General features: G+C 37.1%; 1 protein-coding gene across 5 annotated transcripts in view; it reads left to right on the top strand.

Moving 5' to 3' along the window:
• LOC114646118 (CREB-regulated transcription coactivator 2-like) overlaps positions 1–19872 on the top strand; it is a 365689-nt gene that overhangs the window by 283230 nt on the left and 62587 nt on the right. For all 5 annotated transcript variants that reach the window (XM_051922804.1, XM_051922805.1, XM_028794111.2 and 2 more), the window contains one exon: positions 7898–8130. In XM_051922804.1, the coding sequence (XP_051778764.1) occupies positions 7898–8130 (233 nt within the window). The remainder of the gene's footprint in view (positions 1–7897; positions 8131–19872) is intronic.

Genomic DNA, 19872 nt, shown 5'->3' on the forward strand with positions numbered 1-19872 from the left:
ACAGGAAACTTAGCCTAATCATTAAAATACAACAATGATTATGCCTTAAAATATGACTTTTTCTCTTAAGCTTTACATATTTTTGCTATAAAATAACTAAAAATGCCTATATCATAGTCAATATTAAAATAACACATTCAGCCTTTAAGTATAACTGCAGAAGATAAAAATATGAAACTCAGAACATGCTAGGTGCCCCATTAGACCAGGGTTTAAATTCAACTCTTATAGTTCACACCTAAAAATTTTGACCTTGGTGGTACTTTTTGGGTTTTTTTTCTTTCCTTTGTATTTTTTGAACAAGAATGGCTCAGAGCAAGTGAAATACAAGAACAGACTGAATCCAGTCTAGTGGACAAGTGGACCGGAGCTTAAAATTACTTACCAATGCAATGCCGGGTACTGCTTCTAGTATTATATAATAATGACACAAAATAGCTGACAAAATATGTAATATGCATTAAATTAAAGATCCATCCATCCATCCTCTTCCGCTTATCCGAGATTGGGTCGCGGGGCAGCAGCTTGAGCAGAGATGCCCAGACTTCCCTCTCCCCGGCCACTTCTTCTAGCTCTTCCGGGAGAATCCCAAGGCGTTCGTCATAGTCGACATAGTTCCTCCAGCGTGTCCTGGGTCTTCCCCGGGGCCTCCTCCCGGTTAGACGTGCCCGGAACACCTCACCAGAGAGGTGTCCAGGAGGCATCCTGATCAGATGCCTGAGCCACCTCATCTGACTCCTCTCGATGCGGAGGAGCAGCGGCCCTCCCGGATGACTGAGCTTCTCACCCTATCTTTAAGGGAAAGCCCAGACACCCTGCGGAGGAAACTCATTTCAGCCACTTGTATTCGCGATCTCGTTCTTTCGGTCACTACCCATAGCTCATGACCATAGGTGAGAGTAGGAACATAGATCGACTGGTAAATTGAGAGCTTTGCCTTGTGGCTCAGCTCACAACAACAGACCGATGCAGAGCCCGCATCACTGCGGATGGCGCACGGATCCTCCTGTCGATCTCACGCTCCATTCTTCCCTCACTCGTGAACAAGATCCCGAGATACTTGAACTCTGCCACTTGGGGCAGGATCTCGCTCCCAACCCTGAGAGGGCATTCCACCCTTTTTCGGCTGAAGACCATGGTCTCGGATTTGGAGGTGCTGATTCCCATCCCAGCCGCTTCACACTCAGCTGCGAACCGATCCAGAGAGAGCTGAAGATCATGGCCTGATGAAGCAAACAGGACAACATCCTCTGCAAAAAGCAGTGACCCAATCCTGAGTCCACCAAACCGGACCCCTTCAATGCCCTGGCTACGCCTAGAAATTCTGTCCATAAAAGTTATGAACAGAATCGGTGACAAAGGGCAGCCCTGGCGGAGTCCAGCTCTCACTGGAAATGGGTTCGACTTACTGCTGGCAATGCGGGCCAAGCTCTGACGCCGATCATACAGGGACTGAAAAGCCCTTATCAGGGGGTAAATTAAAGATGCCCAGCATTTATTTTTGTTTTCTAATAACTGTTTCTAAATGCATCCCTTGTTTTGTCACACAAGTTTGGAGGGTGGTTATAATCCATTTGGAATAATGTAAATGATTTTGAAAATTGAGAAGAATGTCAAATTAGTGTGGATCAGTATAGAAAAATGACGTAACTAGTCTGTCCATTTCTCTTTTTAAAGATATTATTATTTGAAGGTGAGTGATTTCTTAAGAACAAACGCAGTTATTGAAATGACAGTAGACTATTTAGTCCATCAAGGTTTTAACCTACTAAATGTATAATTCTAATATCTCATCTGGATATTTTTAAAACAAGCTAGGTTTTTACTTTTACCAAAAAATATTTTTTAAATATTTTACTTACCCCATGCAGTTTGTAGTGACTGTCACGGAGATAACATTTCCGACAGAATGGTTGCCTATGATGGCCAACACTGGACAATAGCAGACAATATCAAAACTGTCCATGAAAAAATCTCATGTCACATAATCCACATGTTAAGTCATCCATGTATACTTACATGTAAAACACTTGAATATGGTTAAGTAAATGCCTCTGAAAAATTAAAGTAGTTCACAAACGGGAAGCCCATTCATGTGGGATGACACTTTAATTGAAGACCTGCCTCTTCTCCAAATTCTTTGGTCAAGAGTCCAGTCTTCAGTTCAAAAGCATGACTTTGTTTGAAGTGTCTTCCTGCTTTTGGACTGGTATTGAGCGGTATTTACTTTTGAGCGGTATTTACTTAACAATGTTTTAGCAAAAAAGACATACTGTACATTTTGCATTTCATGAGTGTATGACTGGATGACTTGACGTGTATTGTATGGCATGAGTAATGTGAATTTTTTTTCATGAATTTGTACACACATATATATATATATATATATATATATATATATATATATATATATATATATACATACACATACACACACACACACATATATTCAAAGTTATTGCCTGTTTTTACCTACATTTTTATTACTCTTTAATATTGTTTTTTTGTATCAGTATGCTGCTGCTGGAGTATGTGAATTTCCCCTTGGGATTAATAAAGTATCTATCTATCTATCTATCTATCTATCTATCTATCTATCTATCTATCTATCTATCTATCTATCTATCTATCTATCTATCTATCTATCTATCTATCTATCTATATCTGTGTGTATATATATATATATATATATATATATATATATATATATATATATATATATATATATATATAGATTGATTTTAATTACAAACACATAACATTCCATACAGTCAAATTTAACAAATCAAAGTACAATTTAACCCCCACCCAAGAGAAAGAGAGAGGAGTCAGCAACTGAAGCTACTCTATAAAAGGAGCAAGAAAAAAAAGATAATTTTCCAGGAAATGTAAGCTTATTCTCAAATGTTATTGATTAGATCCTGCCATATTTTTTAAAACTTTGAATTGATCCTCTAAGTGAGAATTTTATTTTTTCCAGTTTCAAGTAGTATAGAACATTGGTTACCCATAGACTTAAGAGTGGTGGGGTGGGATGGGATTTTTCCAGTTGAGCAAGATAAGTCTAAGAGCTAGTAGTGTAGTAAAGGAAATTACAGTTTGCTTATCCTTCTCCACTTTAAGGACGTCTGGGAGTACACCAGACACAGCTGTTAATGGATTAGGAGTGATTGTGACACCAAGGCTGTCTGATAGGCATGCAAAGATTTTTGTCCAAAATTTTGTTAATATCGTGCATGCCCAGAATATGTGGCCCAGTGAGGCTGGAGCTAGATTGCAACGTTCACAGGTTGAATCTTGCTCTGGAAACATTTTGGACAATATTAAATTAGATCAATGCTCTTGATAAAGTTTTAAATTACATGACTGAATGCTTTGCACATATGGAGCACACGTGTTTTCTGTGCATGGCCGCCTTCCACTCCTTTTCTGAAATATTGAGAAATATTTCCCCAATGTACTCCAGGGTCTTTGAAAGGAAGAGACTTTAAAATATTTTCATAAATTGTAGAGATTCTATCTGAGTTTTCAAGACTGATAAATAATTCTCCTGGAATAGAACAAGGTGGAAGGTGAGGAAAATTGGGCAGGTTCTGTTTAGCAAAGTTTCTCACTTGAAAGTAGTGAAAGGAATTGTGTTGACGAGAAGTTGCGTTTGAAGCGTAATTGTTTGTAGGATGCAAAGACATTATCTATTTACAAGTCTCTTAAGTGTTTTGTATATGTTTGAGAGGGTGGAAAATGTTTGTTATGTAGAGGTACCACAGATGAAAACTTTTCTGTCTTAAAGTGCTTCCTACAATGGTTTCATAATAAAGCGTAATTGGATTTTTAGTGTAATGACAGTAGTTTGTATTAACTGGGGCACAGAACAGGGAATATAAAGAAGTACTGCAAGGTATTATTTCTATTGCAGAGCAGGCATGTTTATATTCAATTTGTGTCAATGTCCAGGTCTTTATAGCTTGTATATTTGCTGCCCAGTAATAAAATTGAAAGTTGAGTAGTGCCATGCACCCTTCTGCTTTAGGTTGTTGTAGAGTCGCCCTTTGGATGCGTGTATATTTCAAATTCCAAAAAAAAAAGTAACGATTGAATCTAATTTCTTACAAAATGATTTGTGAATGTGTATGGGGATGCTTTGAAATAGGAAGAGCAGCATGGGAAGGATGTTAATCTTAACAATGTTGATTCTCCCTGCTAGTGTAAGGTGAAGGGTAGGCCATCTAGTCATGTCTTGTTTAATTTTTTCCATGCAGACATCAAAAGTTTGTTGAAAAAGAGCTTTATATTTACGTGTAATATTTACCCCATCATATTTAAACTGATCTATTAAGATAAATGTCCAGCCCGATATTACATACTATAGAATTCACTGGACAAAGCACGCTTTTATTTAAATTGATTTTAAATCCAGATATCTTTTGAAAATCTGCTAATGATTTTTAGACTGTTGGTACAGAATTTTCTGGGTCCGATATATACAGTTCCATATCATCTGCATATAGTGATATTTTCTGTTCAACTCCTTCTCTGAAAGTTCCCTTTTTTGTCTGATGCATTTCTAAAGTTTATACAGCCAACGGTTCAATAGCGATTACAAAAAGCAACGGTGATAAGGGGCATCCTTGTTAAGTACCACGTTCTAGTTTGAAGTTATCTGAAATAATATTGTTAATGCAAACTGAGGCTTCTGGACTAGTATAATGTAGTTTGATCCATGCACATATATTTGGGCTGAACCTAAATTTGCCTTTAATAAATGCTGTTTGGTCTTGTGATATATTAGAAGGAAGCATTTTCTCAGTCCTTCTGGCTAGAACTTTGGAGAGTATCTTAACATCGTTATTCAAAAGAGAGATTGGTCTGTATGATGCACATTGTAGTAGGTCCTTGTTCTTCTTAGGAAAGATGGTAATTAATGCTTGGCGAAAAGTTTGAGATATAATTTTTTTGTCTTTAGCTTCTGTAAACATTGCTAATAATAGTGGAACTAACTTATTTGAAATTTTTTTTATAAAATTCCAGTGGGTAGCCATAAGGGCCCGCTGCACCCTTACAACTCACTTTGAAGTGAGTGTATAGTATCTAGTAATTCTATAAGTATCAGAGGTTTATCCAGTTCCGCAGCACTAAGAGTATCTAGCTGCGGTACCTCTAATGAATCAAGAAACTCATTAGATTATGTTTTCTTTAAACTGAGTATAATATAAGGATTTATAGTACTCTTTAAATTTGCGAGTTATATTTTTATGGTCAATAATTTTATCTCCATCTATGCTGTTAATTGCTGTTATTGCATTACGGACTTCCTGCTTGTGGATTTGTTGGGCTGAGATCTTATTGGCCTTTTCTCTGTGTTCATAATAATGATGTCACGATTTAAAGATAAGCTCTTCAGTTTCTTTAGCAGTCAAGAGGTTAAATTGTGATTGCAAAGACCTCTGAGGAAGTGTTTGTCTCTGTACAGTTGTCATCAGCTAATGACATGGGGTTAAGACACCAGCTTTGAGATGAGTGTGTAGGATGTAGTAATTTAAGCTCCGTGATGAGAGGGGCATGGTCAGAGATAACGATAGCATCGTACTTACAAGATATGATAGTGGTCAAAAAATGATTGTCTTTGAGGGAAAAAATAGAGATAGCATTGCTCTCTTTCTCTTCACCCCTACCCATTGTGCCTCTGCAAGTGAGACCATCCACACTTCGCAAAGTCCCGGTCCTCTGACATGCCAAGAGAAGGAGCATGTCTAGAGCAAGAGCAAAATGAATCTCCCAGCAGCAGTGTGAAGAAGGTTAAAACTGAGATATCGTGTGATGATACATGGATGTTTTTAGTATTGTTTGTTGTTGTCCAGTGTTGCTCACCGTAGACTCACGTTCTCTCAGAAATGTTATCAGCTATGGGCTCTATGAAAACGAGATGGAAAAATTTTCTTAGCCATCACTACAAACCACTTGGGGTAACATATAGAAAATATAATTTTTGGGTGGAGAATTCCTTTAAAGGACACAATAGTATGTTCAAAATTATAAAGATGCAGGAAGGTAATTTTGAAAGATTTTTAATGAAAGTCAGATTTTTTATTTTTAAATTACAGTTAGGTCCATAAATATTTGGACAGAGACAACTTTTTTCTAATTTTGGTTCTGTACATTACCACAATGAATTTTAAATGAAACAACTCAGATGCAGTTGAAGTGCAGACTTTCAGCTTTAATTCAGTGGGGTGAACAAAACGATTGCATAAAAAGGTGAGGCAACTGAAACATCTTTTTAACACAATCCCTTCATTTCAGGGGCTCAAAAGTAATTGGACAATTGACTCAAAGGCTATTTCATGGGCAGGTGTGGGCAAGTTCGTCATTATATCATTATCAATTAAGCAGATAAAAGGCCTGGAGTTGATTTGAGGTGTGGTGCTTGCATGTGGAAGATTTTGCTGTGAACAGACAACATGCGGTCAAAGGAGCTCTCCATGCAGGTGAAAGAAGCCATCCATAAGCTGCGAAAACAGAAAAAAACCATGCGAGAAATTGCTACAATATTATGAGTGGCAAAATCTACAGTTTGGTACATCCTGAAAAAGAAAGCAAGCACTGGTGAACTCAGCAGCGCAAAAAGACCTGGACATCCACGGAAGACAACAGTGGTGGATGATCGCAGAATCATTTCCATGGTGAAGAGAAACCCCTTCACAACAGCCAACCAATTGAACAACACTCTCCAGGGGTTAGGCGTATCAATATCCAAGTCTACCATAAAGAGAAGACTGCATGAAAGTAAATACAGAGGGTGCACTGCAAGGTACAAGCCACTCATAAGCCTCAAGAATAGAAAGGCTAGATTGGACTTTGCTAAAGAACATCTAAAAAGCCAGCACAATTCTGGAAAAACATTCTTTGGACAGATGAAACCCTGATCAACCTCTAGCAGAATGATGGCAAGAAAAAAGTATGGAGAAGGCGTGGAACAGCTCATTATCCAAAGCATACCACATTCATCTGTAAAACACGGTGGAGGCAGTGTGATGGCTTGGGAGTGCATGGCTGCCAGTGGCACTGGGACACTAGTGTTTATTGATGATGTGACACAGGACAGAAGCTGCCGAATGAATTCTGAGATGTTCAGAGACATACTGTCTGCTCAAATCCAGCTAAATGCAGTCAAATTGATTGGGCGGCGTTTCATGATACAGATGGACAATGACCCAAAACATACAGCCAAAGCAACCCAGGAGTTTATTAAAGCAAAGAAGTGGAAAATTCTTGAATGGCCAAGTCAGTCACCTGATCTTAACCCAATTGAGCATGCATTTCACTTGAAGACTAAACTTCAGACAGAAAGGCCCACAAACAAACAACAACTGAAAGCCGCTGCAGTAAAGGCCTGGCAGAGCATTAATAAGGAGGAAACCCAGCATCTGGTGATGTCCATGAGTTCAAGACTTCAGGCTGTCATTGCCAGCAAAGGGTTTTCAACCAAGTATTAGAAATGAACATTTTATTTCCAGTTATTTAATTTGTCCAATTACTTCTGAGCCCCTGAAATGAAGTGATTGTGTTAAAAAAATGCTTTAGTTGCCTCACATTTTTATGCAATCGTTTTGTTCACCCCACTGAATTAAAGCTAAAAGTCTGCACTTCAACTTTATCTGAGTTGTTTCATTTAAAATTCATTGTGGTAATGTACAGAACCAAAATTAGAAAAAAGTTGTCTCTGTCCAAATATTTATGGACCTAACTGTAACTGATGTTTAGTTGTTTGACAGTTTTTTGTTTTGTTTATTACTTCAAAATTCTAGTAAGATACTGCTGGAGAGATCGATGATTTACTGTTATCTGAGTTTTGAAGTTACCATTAATTTTACTATATTTGTTTTCTTATTTTCTACAGTATTTTCCCCTCTCCAGACCAGCAGCCCAGCAGTCCCCATATCCCATCTGCCTTAAACACAGGAGGTTCTTTACCAGACCTCACTAGCCTACATTTCCCATCACCTCTTCCAACTCCCCTGGATGCGGATGAGCCTTCTTTTCCTAACCTGAGTGGTGGAAACAGTACAGGAAACTTAGCAAGCACTTTGACCCACCTAGGTATCGGCATGAACAACACTTTTAGTTCACAAGGTAAGATTTAATTTAAGAATCAAGGTGTCTTGTGTGTGATAATGTCCTTTTCTTTTCAAAAACCCTAATAGAGGTCCACTTGCTAAAGTGATTTAATTAATTATAGATGATTGTAGCAATAAAGCAGATTTCTTATATTAACAGCACAATGTTCTTTATGTATTCTGATCAAAGATTTGTCACTTATTGAGTAGAATATTTCTGACGCTTTAATCATTTATTAAATTTCAAAATTGTTTATATTAAAACTCTTTTCTTTCAAATATATTCACATGTTGAATTAAAATTCTTGGAGAGTACATGCATAGTACCTCTGAGGTACATGCAACTTCTTGTTGTCAAATTAATTACTTATTGAACTTTCATACATTCTTTAAATTGGTGTTTCTCAATCTGTGGGTCACCCCATGCTACTCTGTCTACACACTCGAAACAAGAGAAACAAGACCACCCCACATAGATTGTGTACTACATTAAGAAAATGCACAAGGAAAGTGTGTTTCATTATCCAGAGGCCAAAAAGGTTGAGAACCACTGTTTTAGAACATCAAACTGATTTTAAACAAAAAATTAATTCTCAGTACTGGTAAGAAATCCTAACTTAAATAACTACAATTGAAAGTAAAATGTACTTTTCCAACTTTATACTTGACACAAGTAAACTTTGGCTGATTAGAATAGGAACAAACATGCCAGTACTTCTGTGCAAGTGTTAAGTAAACTGCATTTTGAAAACACCAATACACACTCGTTCACAAAACACCTTAGTGAAAAGTCAAGCAAAATGACACCTTTTATTGGCTAACTAAAAAGATTACAATATGCAAGCTTTCATGGCAACTCAGGCCCCTTCTTCAGGCAAGGGGCATCTTGCCTGAAGAAGGGGCCTGAGTTGCCTTGAAAGCTTGCATATTGTAATCTTTTTAGTTAGCCAATAAAATGTGTCATTTTGCTTGACTTTTCACTACATTCATAATGGCTAACACGGTACAACACCCAGGTACTACAAAACACCTTATAACATCTCAGTCGTTTTAGCCCTCTACATCACCATGCACCCATTCTCTGCCACCCAACATGTTACATCAGCACTGTAACTGCGCCAGGGTCATCCATCAGAGATTAGACTCCTAGTTTTATCTGGCCTTAGGGCTAACTGTATTGCTATGAATCTTTTGATTTCTTCCTAACTTTGTTAACAGTGTGTTTCAACCATTGACTTACCAATGTTTCATATATTTCAATTTTTTTGTAAGCAACTGTTCATAAAGATGTCTGCTAAATAATAATGATGAAAACCTATAATTGTACAAAAAGTAACCTGTTTAAATGATAGGTGTAATTGATATTCATCCAAAAATACTATTACCGAAAATAATGTACAAAATGATCTGAAAACTTTTGTAATGTTACATATCATCATAAGCCTGATTTGAGACATTAAGAATTATCAATAAAGTATAATCTATTCAGACTGTAATAGACATTAAAATGTATTTGAAATTCAGAATGTCTTGAAATAGACATCACTAAAACAAGATGCTTTTAAACAACTATGATCATCAAGCTTTAATAGAATCATTTCAGTAACTAGCCTGTGATCATCAGCCACCTTCCTTTCCACCTAATTTCGGAAAACATTTGAGTCCTTTTATATTATATCTTTATAAACTTTAACATAAAATGTAATGATAAAAACATAATTTAGAAATTGCAGATAACTACACTTTCTTCCTATTCATTGCCTTCTGATAATAAACTGGATTTTTCTTTTCTATTTTTATCAGAAGAAATTTCACAAATAAAAATTAGATGAAGGAAATAAAATGTATTTTTTGTAAAAAGCTTAGTTCCTGATTAAATTCTTTCTTTATTAAGAATAGGCTCCTTATTTTTCATTCTGTAGATTTAAAAATAGTACACACTGTATTGATTATTTAAGATTTGTTTAGATTCATTTTAGTTCACATGTTGTAGATGCATTCTCTGTCTCTTTGTTATTGCAACTTTAAGGGTGTCTCCTTTACTTGCTTACAAACTAGCTATTTGTAAATAGTACAACTCTAATGTATTCTCTGTTGCTATTAATTCACGTGTCTTTGCAGTAAAGTTTTGGCAGAAGTAAGATCGCCACCCTTAATTGCCAGTCACAAGATATGTTTATAGCAAGTCCAAATATGCTACGCTGCTACCAATCAATCGAGTAGCTGATTTTGCAGTTTATTTGCAGTACATGATTTTCTTATTTTTGGGTAAAGTCAGTTCCTTATCATATTTCAGCTGATTCCCCACTGTTGTAAGACTGATTTGAAAGTATAAGTTGGGAGTATATAATCAATCCAGAAAGCTTCTTCTTTATTTAAGTTAGAAGTATTTTGCTTGTTCACGCATTTGTTCTGACTTATAAAATGCATGCAAACAGTGATGATAAAATATATATTTGTTTTTTCATGAAAATGTGGATTAAATGGTTCCCAGTTATTCTAAACACTGCCCACAAGATTATGCACCACATGTATATAGGCCATTTGGCCATCAGTCTCTCCTCACATGTAGTGCTGATATGTATTTTTTGTAAAATGGAGACCAAAACTATATACAGTGTCTCCAGGTGAAGCCTTGCTAGTACATTATATATCTTAAGGATAACCATCCTTGACTTGTACGCCACACTTTGTGTTATATAACTTAGCATCCTGTTAGCTTCATGATAGCTTCTGTACACTATTTCCATGTAGTGATGACTCTGCTATGACTCCTAGATCATTATCATAATGTGTGCTTTCAAGTTTCAGACCTTTTGAGTACTTAAATGTAATTTGTCTTCTTTCTGTATGTAATACCTTACATGTAATTAAATTAAATTTCATGTACTACAAAACTGTCCTACCCTGTATGCTATCCAAATTCTTCTATATCAGTTTAGCTGTTTCTACATGATCTGTCTTTCAACCTAGTTTGGTATCATTTGCAGACTTAACCAACCTCTTGTTTACATTGACCAGGTTGTTTAAATTTATTAAAAAGAGCACAATCTAATTGTAGAAAATAAAAATCTTCTCATCATAACCCTTTGTATCCTGTGTTTGAGCCAATTTATACCAACCTACTCACTGTATTTTGAATTCCAATTTCTTTTTAGTTTGATTTAGTTTGACCACTAACCTCTTATTTGGTGTCTTACCAAAAGGTTTCTGAAATACAATAATAGCAGGCATTTCTTTTATTGTATGATTTTGCTCATATTCATATAATTCTAGCATATTAGTGAAAAATGACTTTCACCATCTCAACCCATGTTAAGTATTTAACACCTTTGTTCTTGACATGTGCTGCTAGATCTTTTCATTAATAATTGCTTCCATTAGTTTACTTTTGATGCACATTAAGCTTATTGGCCTATACTTATAGTACTTGTATCAGCCCAATCTCCCATCTTATACAACAGGTAATATTTGCTACCTTTCAGTTTTTAGGAATGTCACAAGTGTGCAGAGATTTTTAAACAAATTTGTGCCAAGTGTTTATAGATGTGCTCACTAACTTCCTCAAGCATTCAAGGATGAATGTTAACTGGTACTTGGTATGTTTCAGCCAGGATTCCTCCCTTGACTGGGGTTCATATTCATCTTTTATGCCTCTTTTGCTCATTCTCAACTGTGCTGTCACTTAATAGCTTCCCAAATTACTTTGTTTTGCCATATCTGTATAAAATTTAACCTACTAAACTTAAGTGTTTTAGTTTTTGAATATGCACTGTCCGAAAAACATTGTGAAATTTATTATATTATAGGTACTAGTAATTGCTCAATCACATGTATCCGCTAAATCCTATTTGGTTATTACAGAATGCTACTAGACAAGCCTTCCCCTGCATTGGTGCTTTAACGTACTGTTAATAAGAGTCGTAGGTTATATCTCAAAACTCTTTTTCTTGTGCTCAGCTACTTGTAGCCTAGATAATATTTGAGTAATTAAGCCTTTTTAACTTTTGACTTTTTAATATTGTTAAACAGATGTATATTGATAATATTGTCATCATTAGGGGTCTATAAGACCTCAGTCTTCAGTGCTTTCTAATTAAATTAAGAGAGATCATCACAAAGCTATGGCTCACCATCTAATTGAAGAAGACATGCATTCAAATCCTGTTTTGCATAAATGGCGACTACCCAGTCTTTTCAGTTCAGCCTGTCTTTCATGAATAATGTGCATCAATCAGGTGTTTGTTATTCCTAATATATCATAGCTATGTGTGGCTATGTGTGGTTACATTTAAATCCATCTCATTTATTTTATTACTAGACAAAGAGCCCGTTTCGACAACGTAAGATGAAACGGGCACGAGTTTGTGTCAGCAGTGCATGAAGAACAAATGATAAGTAACGAAGAAGTTGTTTTGTAATGATTATAGTCCGCTTTACTCATTACTGTACAGGCTTGTACAGTTAGTTGATGAATTTTCCAGGCCTATAGTATAATATTGAATGATGAATGTTCCAGTACAATATGGAATAGTAATAAGTATAAGCACCACAAACCTGATATAGGTGTATTGAATGAATGCGTAATTGCATCAGAATGTGTAATTAGGCCTGGAGCTGTAGTCGAAATCGCCTTTCAGGCCTCTAGAGCTTTAATCGAAGTCACCTTTCTCTTTGAATTTTTGCGGCCGTAAATCCGCCGCCTGCCGTGATGTTGGGGTTGGATGTCGGTCTCGTAAGGTTTTTCAGGCAGCTGCGCAGAAGGCGACTGCGCATTCGGCTTCGGATGGACGTGAGTGAGTGAGTGAGTGAGTGAGTGAGTGAGTGAGTGAGTGAGTGAGTGAGTGAGTGAGTGAGGAGGCAGGCGAATTATGTATTAAGATTAGTATTCTTAACATTAAGACAAGCTATTTTTAACCCTGTGGAGACTGCTGCATCAAGCAGGTTTAGGAACACTTTGCCTTCTACTTCCATTAAAAACTCAATGCTTGTTTATCATAAAAACAGTCAAAACCCTTAAAGTGTACTCTTTTAGATGTACCATTTGTTCAAAAACATGTGATTTTTAAAATTAAGAAAAGAAGACAAAAATTACAGTAAAAATTCAGCAGTGGTAACCCTCAAGCCCTAACAATAGCACTCGATTTACCAAGGGCGAAACCACTGACAGTTGTGCTTGATTCATCAAGGTGGTCTGTTCTGAAGGTCGTTCTTGATTCACCTCATTTTGGGGGTTGCGACACCTTAAAGGTTGAAAAGCACTGCTGTAGAGTATAACACCCATGCTGGCATGCTGATCATTATGCGTGGTGAATGCACACATCTCTGCAGCTAATTCACTTCAGAATACTATTCATAAAATTTACATAGCATAACAAGCTTTGTTATGTGCGCTTGATTTGGTTCAGGCAAAAATGGCATTGTGCACAGAGGCTTCCCTTCTCTTCATCACATATTGCCCGGCCAAGCAATGACAATGATTATCTGGCTATTTTTCCAGCAGTTAATTCTGCTGGAAATTGCATATTTTGACCATTATGCTGTCATACTTAGCTTATATGGTATAATCAGAGCACAATGAGAAGCTATTCACCTTTCCATGTTGAATTCAATAGAAGATGTACAGTGCTTTAATTTTTTCTGAGGTTCCAGCCAGCTTTCATTGCTCCACTCTCTCGCAGAATATGTAAGAGTGAAGTGAACAGGAGCATGACAGTTTTCCTGCTTTGTTTTCTTCTTAGGTGAGAATAGACCACGCCTATTACATATTCAGCAGATAGACACTACTTCTCTGCCCATTGTCAGCTTGTCTTGACAAAGATTAGTGTCAGTAGAATGTTTTTAGCAAGTTTTTGCCTTTCTGAGCTTTTAAGAGCTTTTCTTATGAGAACATTTGTTTTTAACATTTTTTTTACTTTTGGAGCAATTGTAAAAGTGAATATGATCCTGATCCACTAATTATATGCATATTATTGTAGCTGAGTTTGGAATTATTATTTTAAAATTTGCTGAAATTTGCAAAAGTGTCAGAGCATAGCCTGAATCATCAGAGATGCTCATTTTAGCTTCAGTCTCCAGAGGGTTTAATGTATTAATTACTTTACTTTGGCCTAATTAAAGTGGAACATAACTTGGAAAGTTATGTGGTATATTGCACCTTATCCAGGGTTTGTCCCTGCCTTATGCCCTATACTAATTGGTATAGGCTCCAGCCCTCCCTGCAATCCTGTCTGGATTAAGTAGCTTAGAAAGTGACATGACATGACTGTTGCCTGTCCCTTTTTGTGAAGTTCTAAACATGGCCTGTTCTAAACCTTCTTCCCCTCCTTTCCCAATTTTAAACAGTCCTCAACTAACCTACTCATAAGCTTCCCTAATACATTGGTGCTCCTTCTATTCAAATCTAACCTGTCTCAGCAGAACAAAGCCCATTTGTTCCAGTTATAGTCTCAATGTCCAATAAACCTATGCCCTTCTGTCCTACACCAAGCTTTTACCCCCATTGTATAGTCTCAGCCTGTCCTGGACTGGCACCTAGCACATGCAGAACATCAAAAAAGACCTTTTTGTCAGTTCTGCACCTCCAACATGGACAATGACAGCTGGATACATCATCACTTCAGCCTAGAACCTGTCCATCCTTTCAGACATATCTCCTACCAGTGCACCCAGAAGATAGCAGATCATATGAAACTGTCTCTGGAGCAGACCAGTGTCTGAATACCCAACAATGATCAGCTCCCTAGCTATCAACACATGTCCCTTTCTAGGGGCTCGTTTTGAGGTGATTTGTTGGGGCTCTTCATATCTACCAATCACCTCGGAGTTATTAGAGAATTGTCCAATTCTCACTCATCCCCACTAATTACTTGACTTAAATAACCTCATTGATTGTCAGGTTTTTGTGAGATGGCAAAAGGACCTAACATTTAGCACATATCTCCAGTTTGTAATAGGCTTAATGCAGGATTGTGATTTCCCTACTTTGAATTCTGTCATTTGGGTCTTTGCTCTCCACCCTATGCCCTTCCAGGCATACTGTTTGCCTAAAGCCTAAGTTCACCACATTCTCTTTTTAAAATCTAGGTTCTGTTTAATTCGAGCTTAATGCTAGGCTAACACCCAAACAAACCAGGTAGTGGACGACAAACACACAAACATTACAGGAAAAAGCACTTAGCTTAGTCTTAGTGCTAGTTTAACCTTGACAAATACAGCTGTGGAGTCATCACATCAGTATCATCAAACAAGAATCTCTATTATTGCAGACACAAAGCAAGTGTCTTGTCTAAAGCCCAGGATCTGACTTTTTGACTGCGGTTTGGAGAAAACGTTCAAATTCTTGATGGCTTTCAACATGATTTTACACAGATGTTAAATATGTACATGCACATACTTGATGCTTTTTCTGGGTACATGCTAATTGGGTTATAGTGAGACTGCATGTGAGAGTTTATTAATTTAATTCACAGTAAAAACAGCAGTGCACTGGCAAAAGTGTAAAATAAAGGCTTTTAAAAGTTAACAATTGACACAGATAGAGAGAGAGAGTGTGACAGAGAGTCATCTCAGGTTAACTGGAGATGCATGATTTGAGGAATTTAAACCATTTTAAACACTCCTCAGTTGAAGCTGGAGGCATGTGAATGTTTAATTCACAACACAAATAGACTAGTAATACATGATTTACCATTTTAGATTTTATAAGATGAATCTGATAATTGAAAATTATATATAATAAAAAATTATATATATTTTCTTCTTACAAAATTAATAATGACGTTTTTGCAATGTCAGACTTGCTGAATGTTTGTATTTGTACAGTGGACCTTCCAAGGAGGCTGTTTAAATTTTCCGGTACAACGTAAGTCTAAAAAGTTGAACTTTTCAAAAGAAATTAATGTTAATACTTTTACTGTGGGATAGATGGTACAGCATCATTACAGGCCAGGCAGTTTAATAAACCTTTTTACCACCCTGTTGTGTGTTAATAGAGGGGTAGGGGGTGCAGTGTTAGGCTTCCTGCTATCACAGTTATTCTATAAAATTGGGATATTCAAATATCATACATTTTACTTTATACTGGCTCAGTTGTGTACATTGCTGTCTTATTTTATTGCTTTTACCATATGAGTGTGCCTTTTCAGATTTTTTCTTGTATTTATTCACTTTTTTGTTAAAGTTTCCAGTTTATGCATAACAGGTACATTAAAACTCAATTCAAACTTGAATGTGGAATAAGATACTTACAGTCAAAGTAAAAAGTATGTGAACCCTTTGGAATTATCTGGTTTACTGCATGAATTGGTCATAAAAAGTGATCTGATCTTCATCTAAGCCACAGGTACTGATATACACAATGAGCTTAAGCCAATGGCACACAAAAAATTCTACTCTTTCTTATCATTATTTTACAAACGCATTCAACGTTCACTGTAGTAGTGGAAAAAGTAACTGAACCTTGGGATTTAATAACTGGTTAACCCTCCTTTGGCAGCAATGACCTCAACCAGGCGCTTCCTGTAACTGCAGATCAGACCTGCACATCGTCTGATCATCGGGGAATTTTAGCCCATTCTTCCCTGCAGAACTGCCTTAACTCTTCTTTGGTTGTCTTCTGTGTATGGCTCTCTTCAAGTCGTTCCACAGCATCTCAATAGGATTGAGATCTGAGCTCTGACTGGGCCACTCCAAAAGGTGGAGTTTGTTCTTCTGAAGCCATTGTGCTGTGGATTTGCTGCGATGTTTGGGGTCTTTGTCCTGTTGCATCAGCCAGCCTCTTCTGAGCTGAAGTTGACGGACAGACACCCTCACATTATCCTGGAGAATTTGTTGATAAACTTGTGAATTCATTTTCCCCTCAGTGATGGCAAGCTGTCCAGGCCCTAATGCAGCAAAGCAGGCCCAAATCATGATGTTCCCTCCACCATATTTTACTGTAGGGATGATGTTTTGATATTGAGATGCACTGCCCTTTTTACGCCAAATGAAGTTCTGCTTGTTCCTCCCAAATAGTTCAATATTGGTTTCATCACTCCACAAAACATTTTCCCAGTACCGTTGTGGAGTGTCCAAGTGCTCTTTCGCAAACTTCAGGCATTTAGCAATATTCTTTTTTGATAGCAGTGGCTTCCTTTTTGGTGTCCTGCGATGTTTTGTGTATAGTTGACTCATGAACAGAGATGTTAGCCAGTTCTAATGACTTCTTCAAGTCCTTTGCTGTCACTCTAGGGTTCTTCTTTACCTCATTGCTGACTTTGCGTTGTGCTGTTGCGATCATCTTGGCAGGGTGCACCCACTTCTAGGCAGAGTAGCCACAATACCACATTGTCTCCATTTATAGACAACTTGCCTAACAGTAGACTGATGAATATCTAAAATCTTTGAGATGACTTTGTAACCCTTTCCAGCCTTATGTAGATTAACAATCCTCGATCGTAGCTCTTCAGACAGCTCTTTTGTGCGAGGCATGATTCCCATCTGGATATGATTCTTGTCAAAAGCTCAAACTCAAACTTTATAGTAGTGCTGGGTGGTATACCAGTTCATACCGAAAACCGTTCTTATTTTTGTTACGATATGGATTTTTCTTATACCACAGCACCGGTTTAAATTGCCTAAACAACGTTCAGAACATGGCGCAGCGGGAAACTGTTTAAGGGAGACCTTTTTCACTGCTACACCGCTAAACAAGCATACAATGGAGTACATGTGTTAGTGGAGGTATTGCGCGGTGAAAATGAACAGAGAACATTCCGAAACTGAAGCTGTAGCAGACAATAAAGTTGAACATGATGACGCAGAAGAACTTTTGCTGGAAAAAGGAGTCACGTCTGTTGTCTGGAGATACTTTAGATTTAAAAGGTTGGATGTGGACCATTATGTTCAAATGTGTGAATACTGTTTCTATACTACTGGATAATACCGCAAGCCAAATTGCACTTGTTTTATTTTTTTCAATACTGTGTAATATAGTGTGACGACATGTTGACTTTATTCTTGACATTTCCACTTTAATCTTGATGCTTATGACGAGAATAAAGTCGACATTTCTACTTTATTTTCGCCATTTGTCGAGATTAAAGTCAACATGTTGTCTCGTAATTTGTTATTAAAGTAGAACATCGTAAACTAAACTTCATCTTAAAATGAATATATAATTTACTAGATTTTCTCAAACCCCGTCATAAGTTATGTAGCACATTAAATGCTTTGTGTTAAGTGTTCCCGGAGCCATGTTAATCACTACTGCTTCTTAAACTGACTTCCTCAGTTGCAACAAGAGGAGGCGCTGGCAGCACACAGAAGTCATTAATTTCATGATATTCCTGTTCCCTGAACATTTAGAATGCTAAGATAAATACTTGATATAATTTTCATGATGAAATGCATTAAAGCATGTATTAATCATTGGGAGCACGGTGGCGTGGAGGTTGCACTGCTGCCTCATAGCAATGGGGTCCCGGGTGTTCCCTGCTTTGAATTTGCATGTTTTTCTGGTGGGTTTACTCGGCATGCTTCAGTTTCCTTTCAAAGTCATGTAGGATGGCAGGTTTTGTTATGCTATATTAACCCTGCTAGTGCATGTGTTGCTTGTATTCACCCTGCGATGTGCTGGCGCCACGTTCAGGATTTCCTCCTGACTTGCACACAATGCTTGCTGGGATGGGCGCAACCCTGAATGGACGGCATAATTAAACGTATAACAAAGATTTTTTTTTTAAAGTTCTGAACACTCCATGGTCTAAGTTTATAACTAGTTTTAATTTCACAAGGATGTTTATCTTGTGGCGATTGGTTATGAAGAGAAAGAAAAAGGAAGGATAGTAACTGCGGGTTTGGTACGTCAGACAGACAGCACGCTTGCAATAAAGAAAGCCCGCTCAGAAGAACATCCATTGAATTCTGTGTTCGTGTCTTCGACCACCAGATCACGAACCCAACATTTACACAATATTTACGTTAAACCTGTGCGATACCTATTCATACATCCAGTTTTTGGAGCCTCGTCACAACTGCCATAAAGTTCTTTACACTGAACATACACCTGGGGACCCCTTACTGCGAGGGAGCAGCACTACTGCCACACTACCGTGCATGTTTAATACCTGCTTTAATGCATTTCATCACGAAAAATTATCTTAGCATTCTATATTTTCAGAGAGCAGGGATATCATGAAGTGAATGTATTCTGTGCGGCGATCGCTGCCTCTTAATCCAATGAAAATCATGAAATTAATGAGTTCTGTGTGCTGCCAGCGCCTGCTCTTGCTGCAAGAGGAAGTCAGTTTAAGAAGCGCGTAGCGATTAACAATGGGTTCGGGGAACACTTAACACAAAGCATTTAATGTGCTACATTAACTTATGACGGGGTTTGAGAAAATCTAGTGAATGCTTGAAGCAAGGTCCATATTAATGCAGTTTGCCTTAATGATGGTTCAGTTGGTAAAGATGTTATCACCAAGTTGTACTTGTTTTATTTTATTTTATTTTAATTTGGTGAATACTGTGTAATGCACCTGGGCTTGAAGTCTTGGAAGTAATATTATTATTGGAAGTTGTACTATTATTTATTTTATTGTTATTATTTATTAGTTTAAATATTATGACGTTTAATGATGGTAAAGTTGTTTAAAAAGTCACTTTAATGCATCAGTGGACAGAGATTGTTAACATTAACAAAGTGTAGTTGGTTTATAAAAAGTATTTACTATTTATTCCTTTTCTAAGACATGTTCAGTGCAATACAACTTTTGAC

Source organism: Erpetoichthys calabaricus, chromosome 2 (genome assembly GCF_900747795.2).
Source record: "Erpetoichthys calabaricus chromosome 2, fErpCal1.3, whole genome shotgun sequence".
NCBI lineage: Eukaryota > Metazoa > Chordata > Cladistia > Polypteriformes > Polypteridae > Erpetoichthys > Erpetoichthys calabaricus.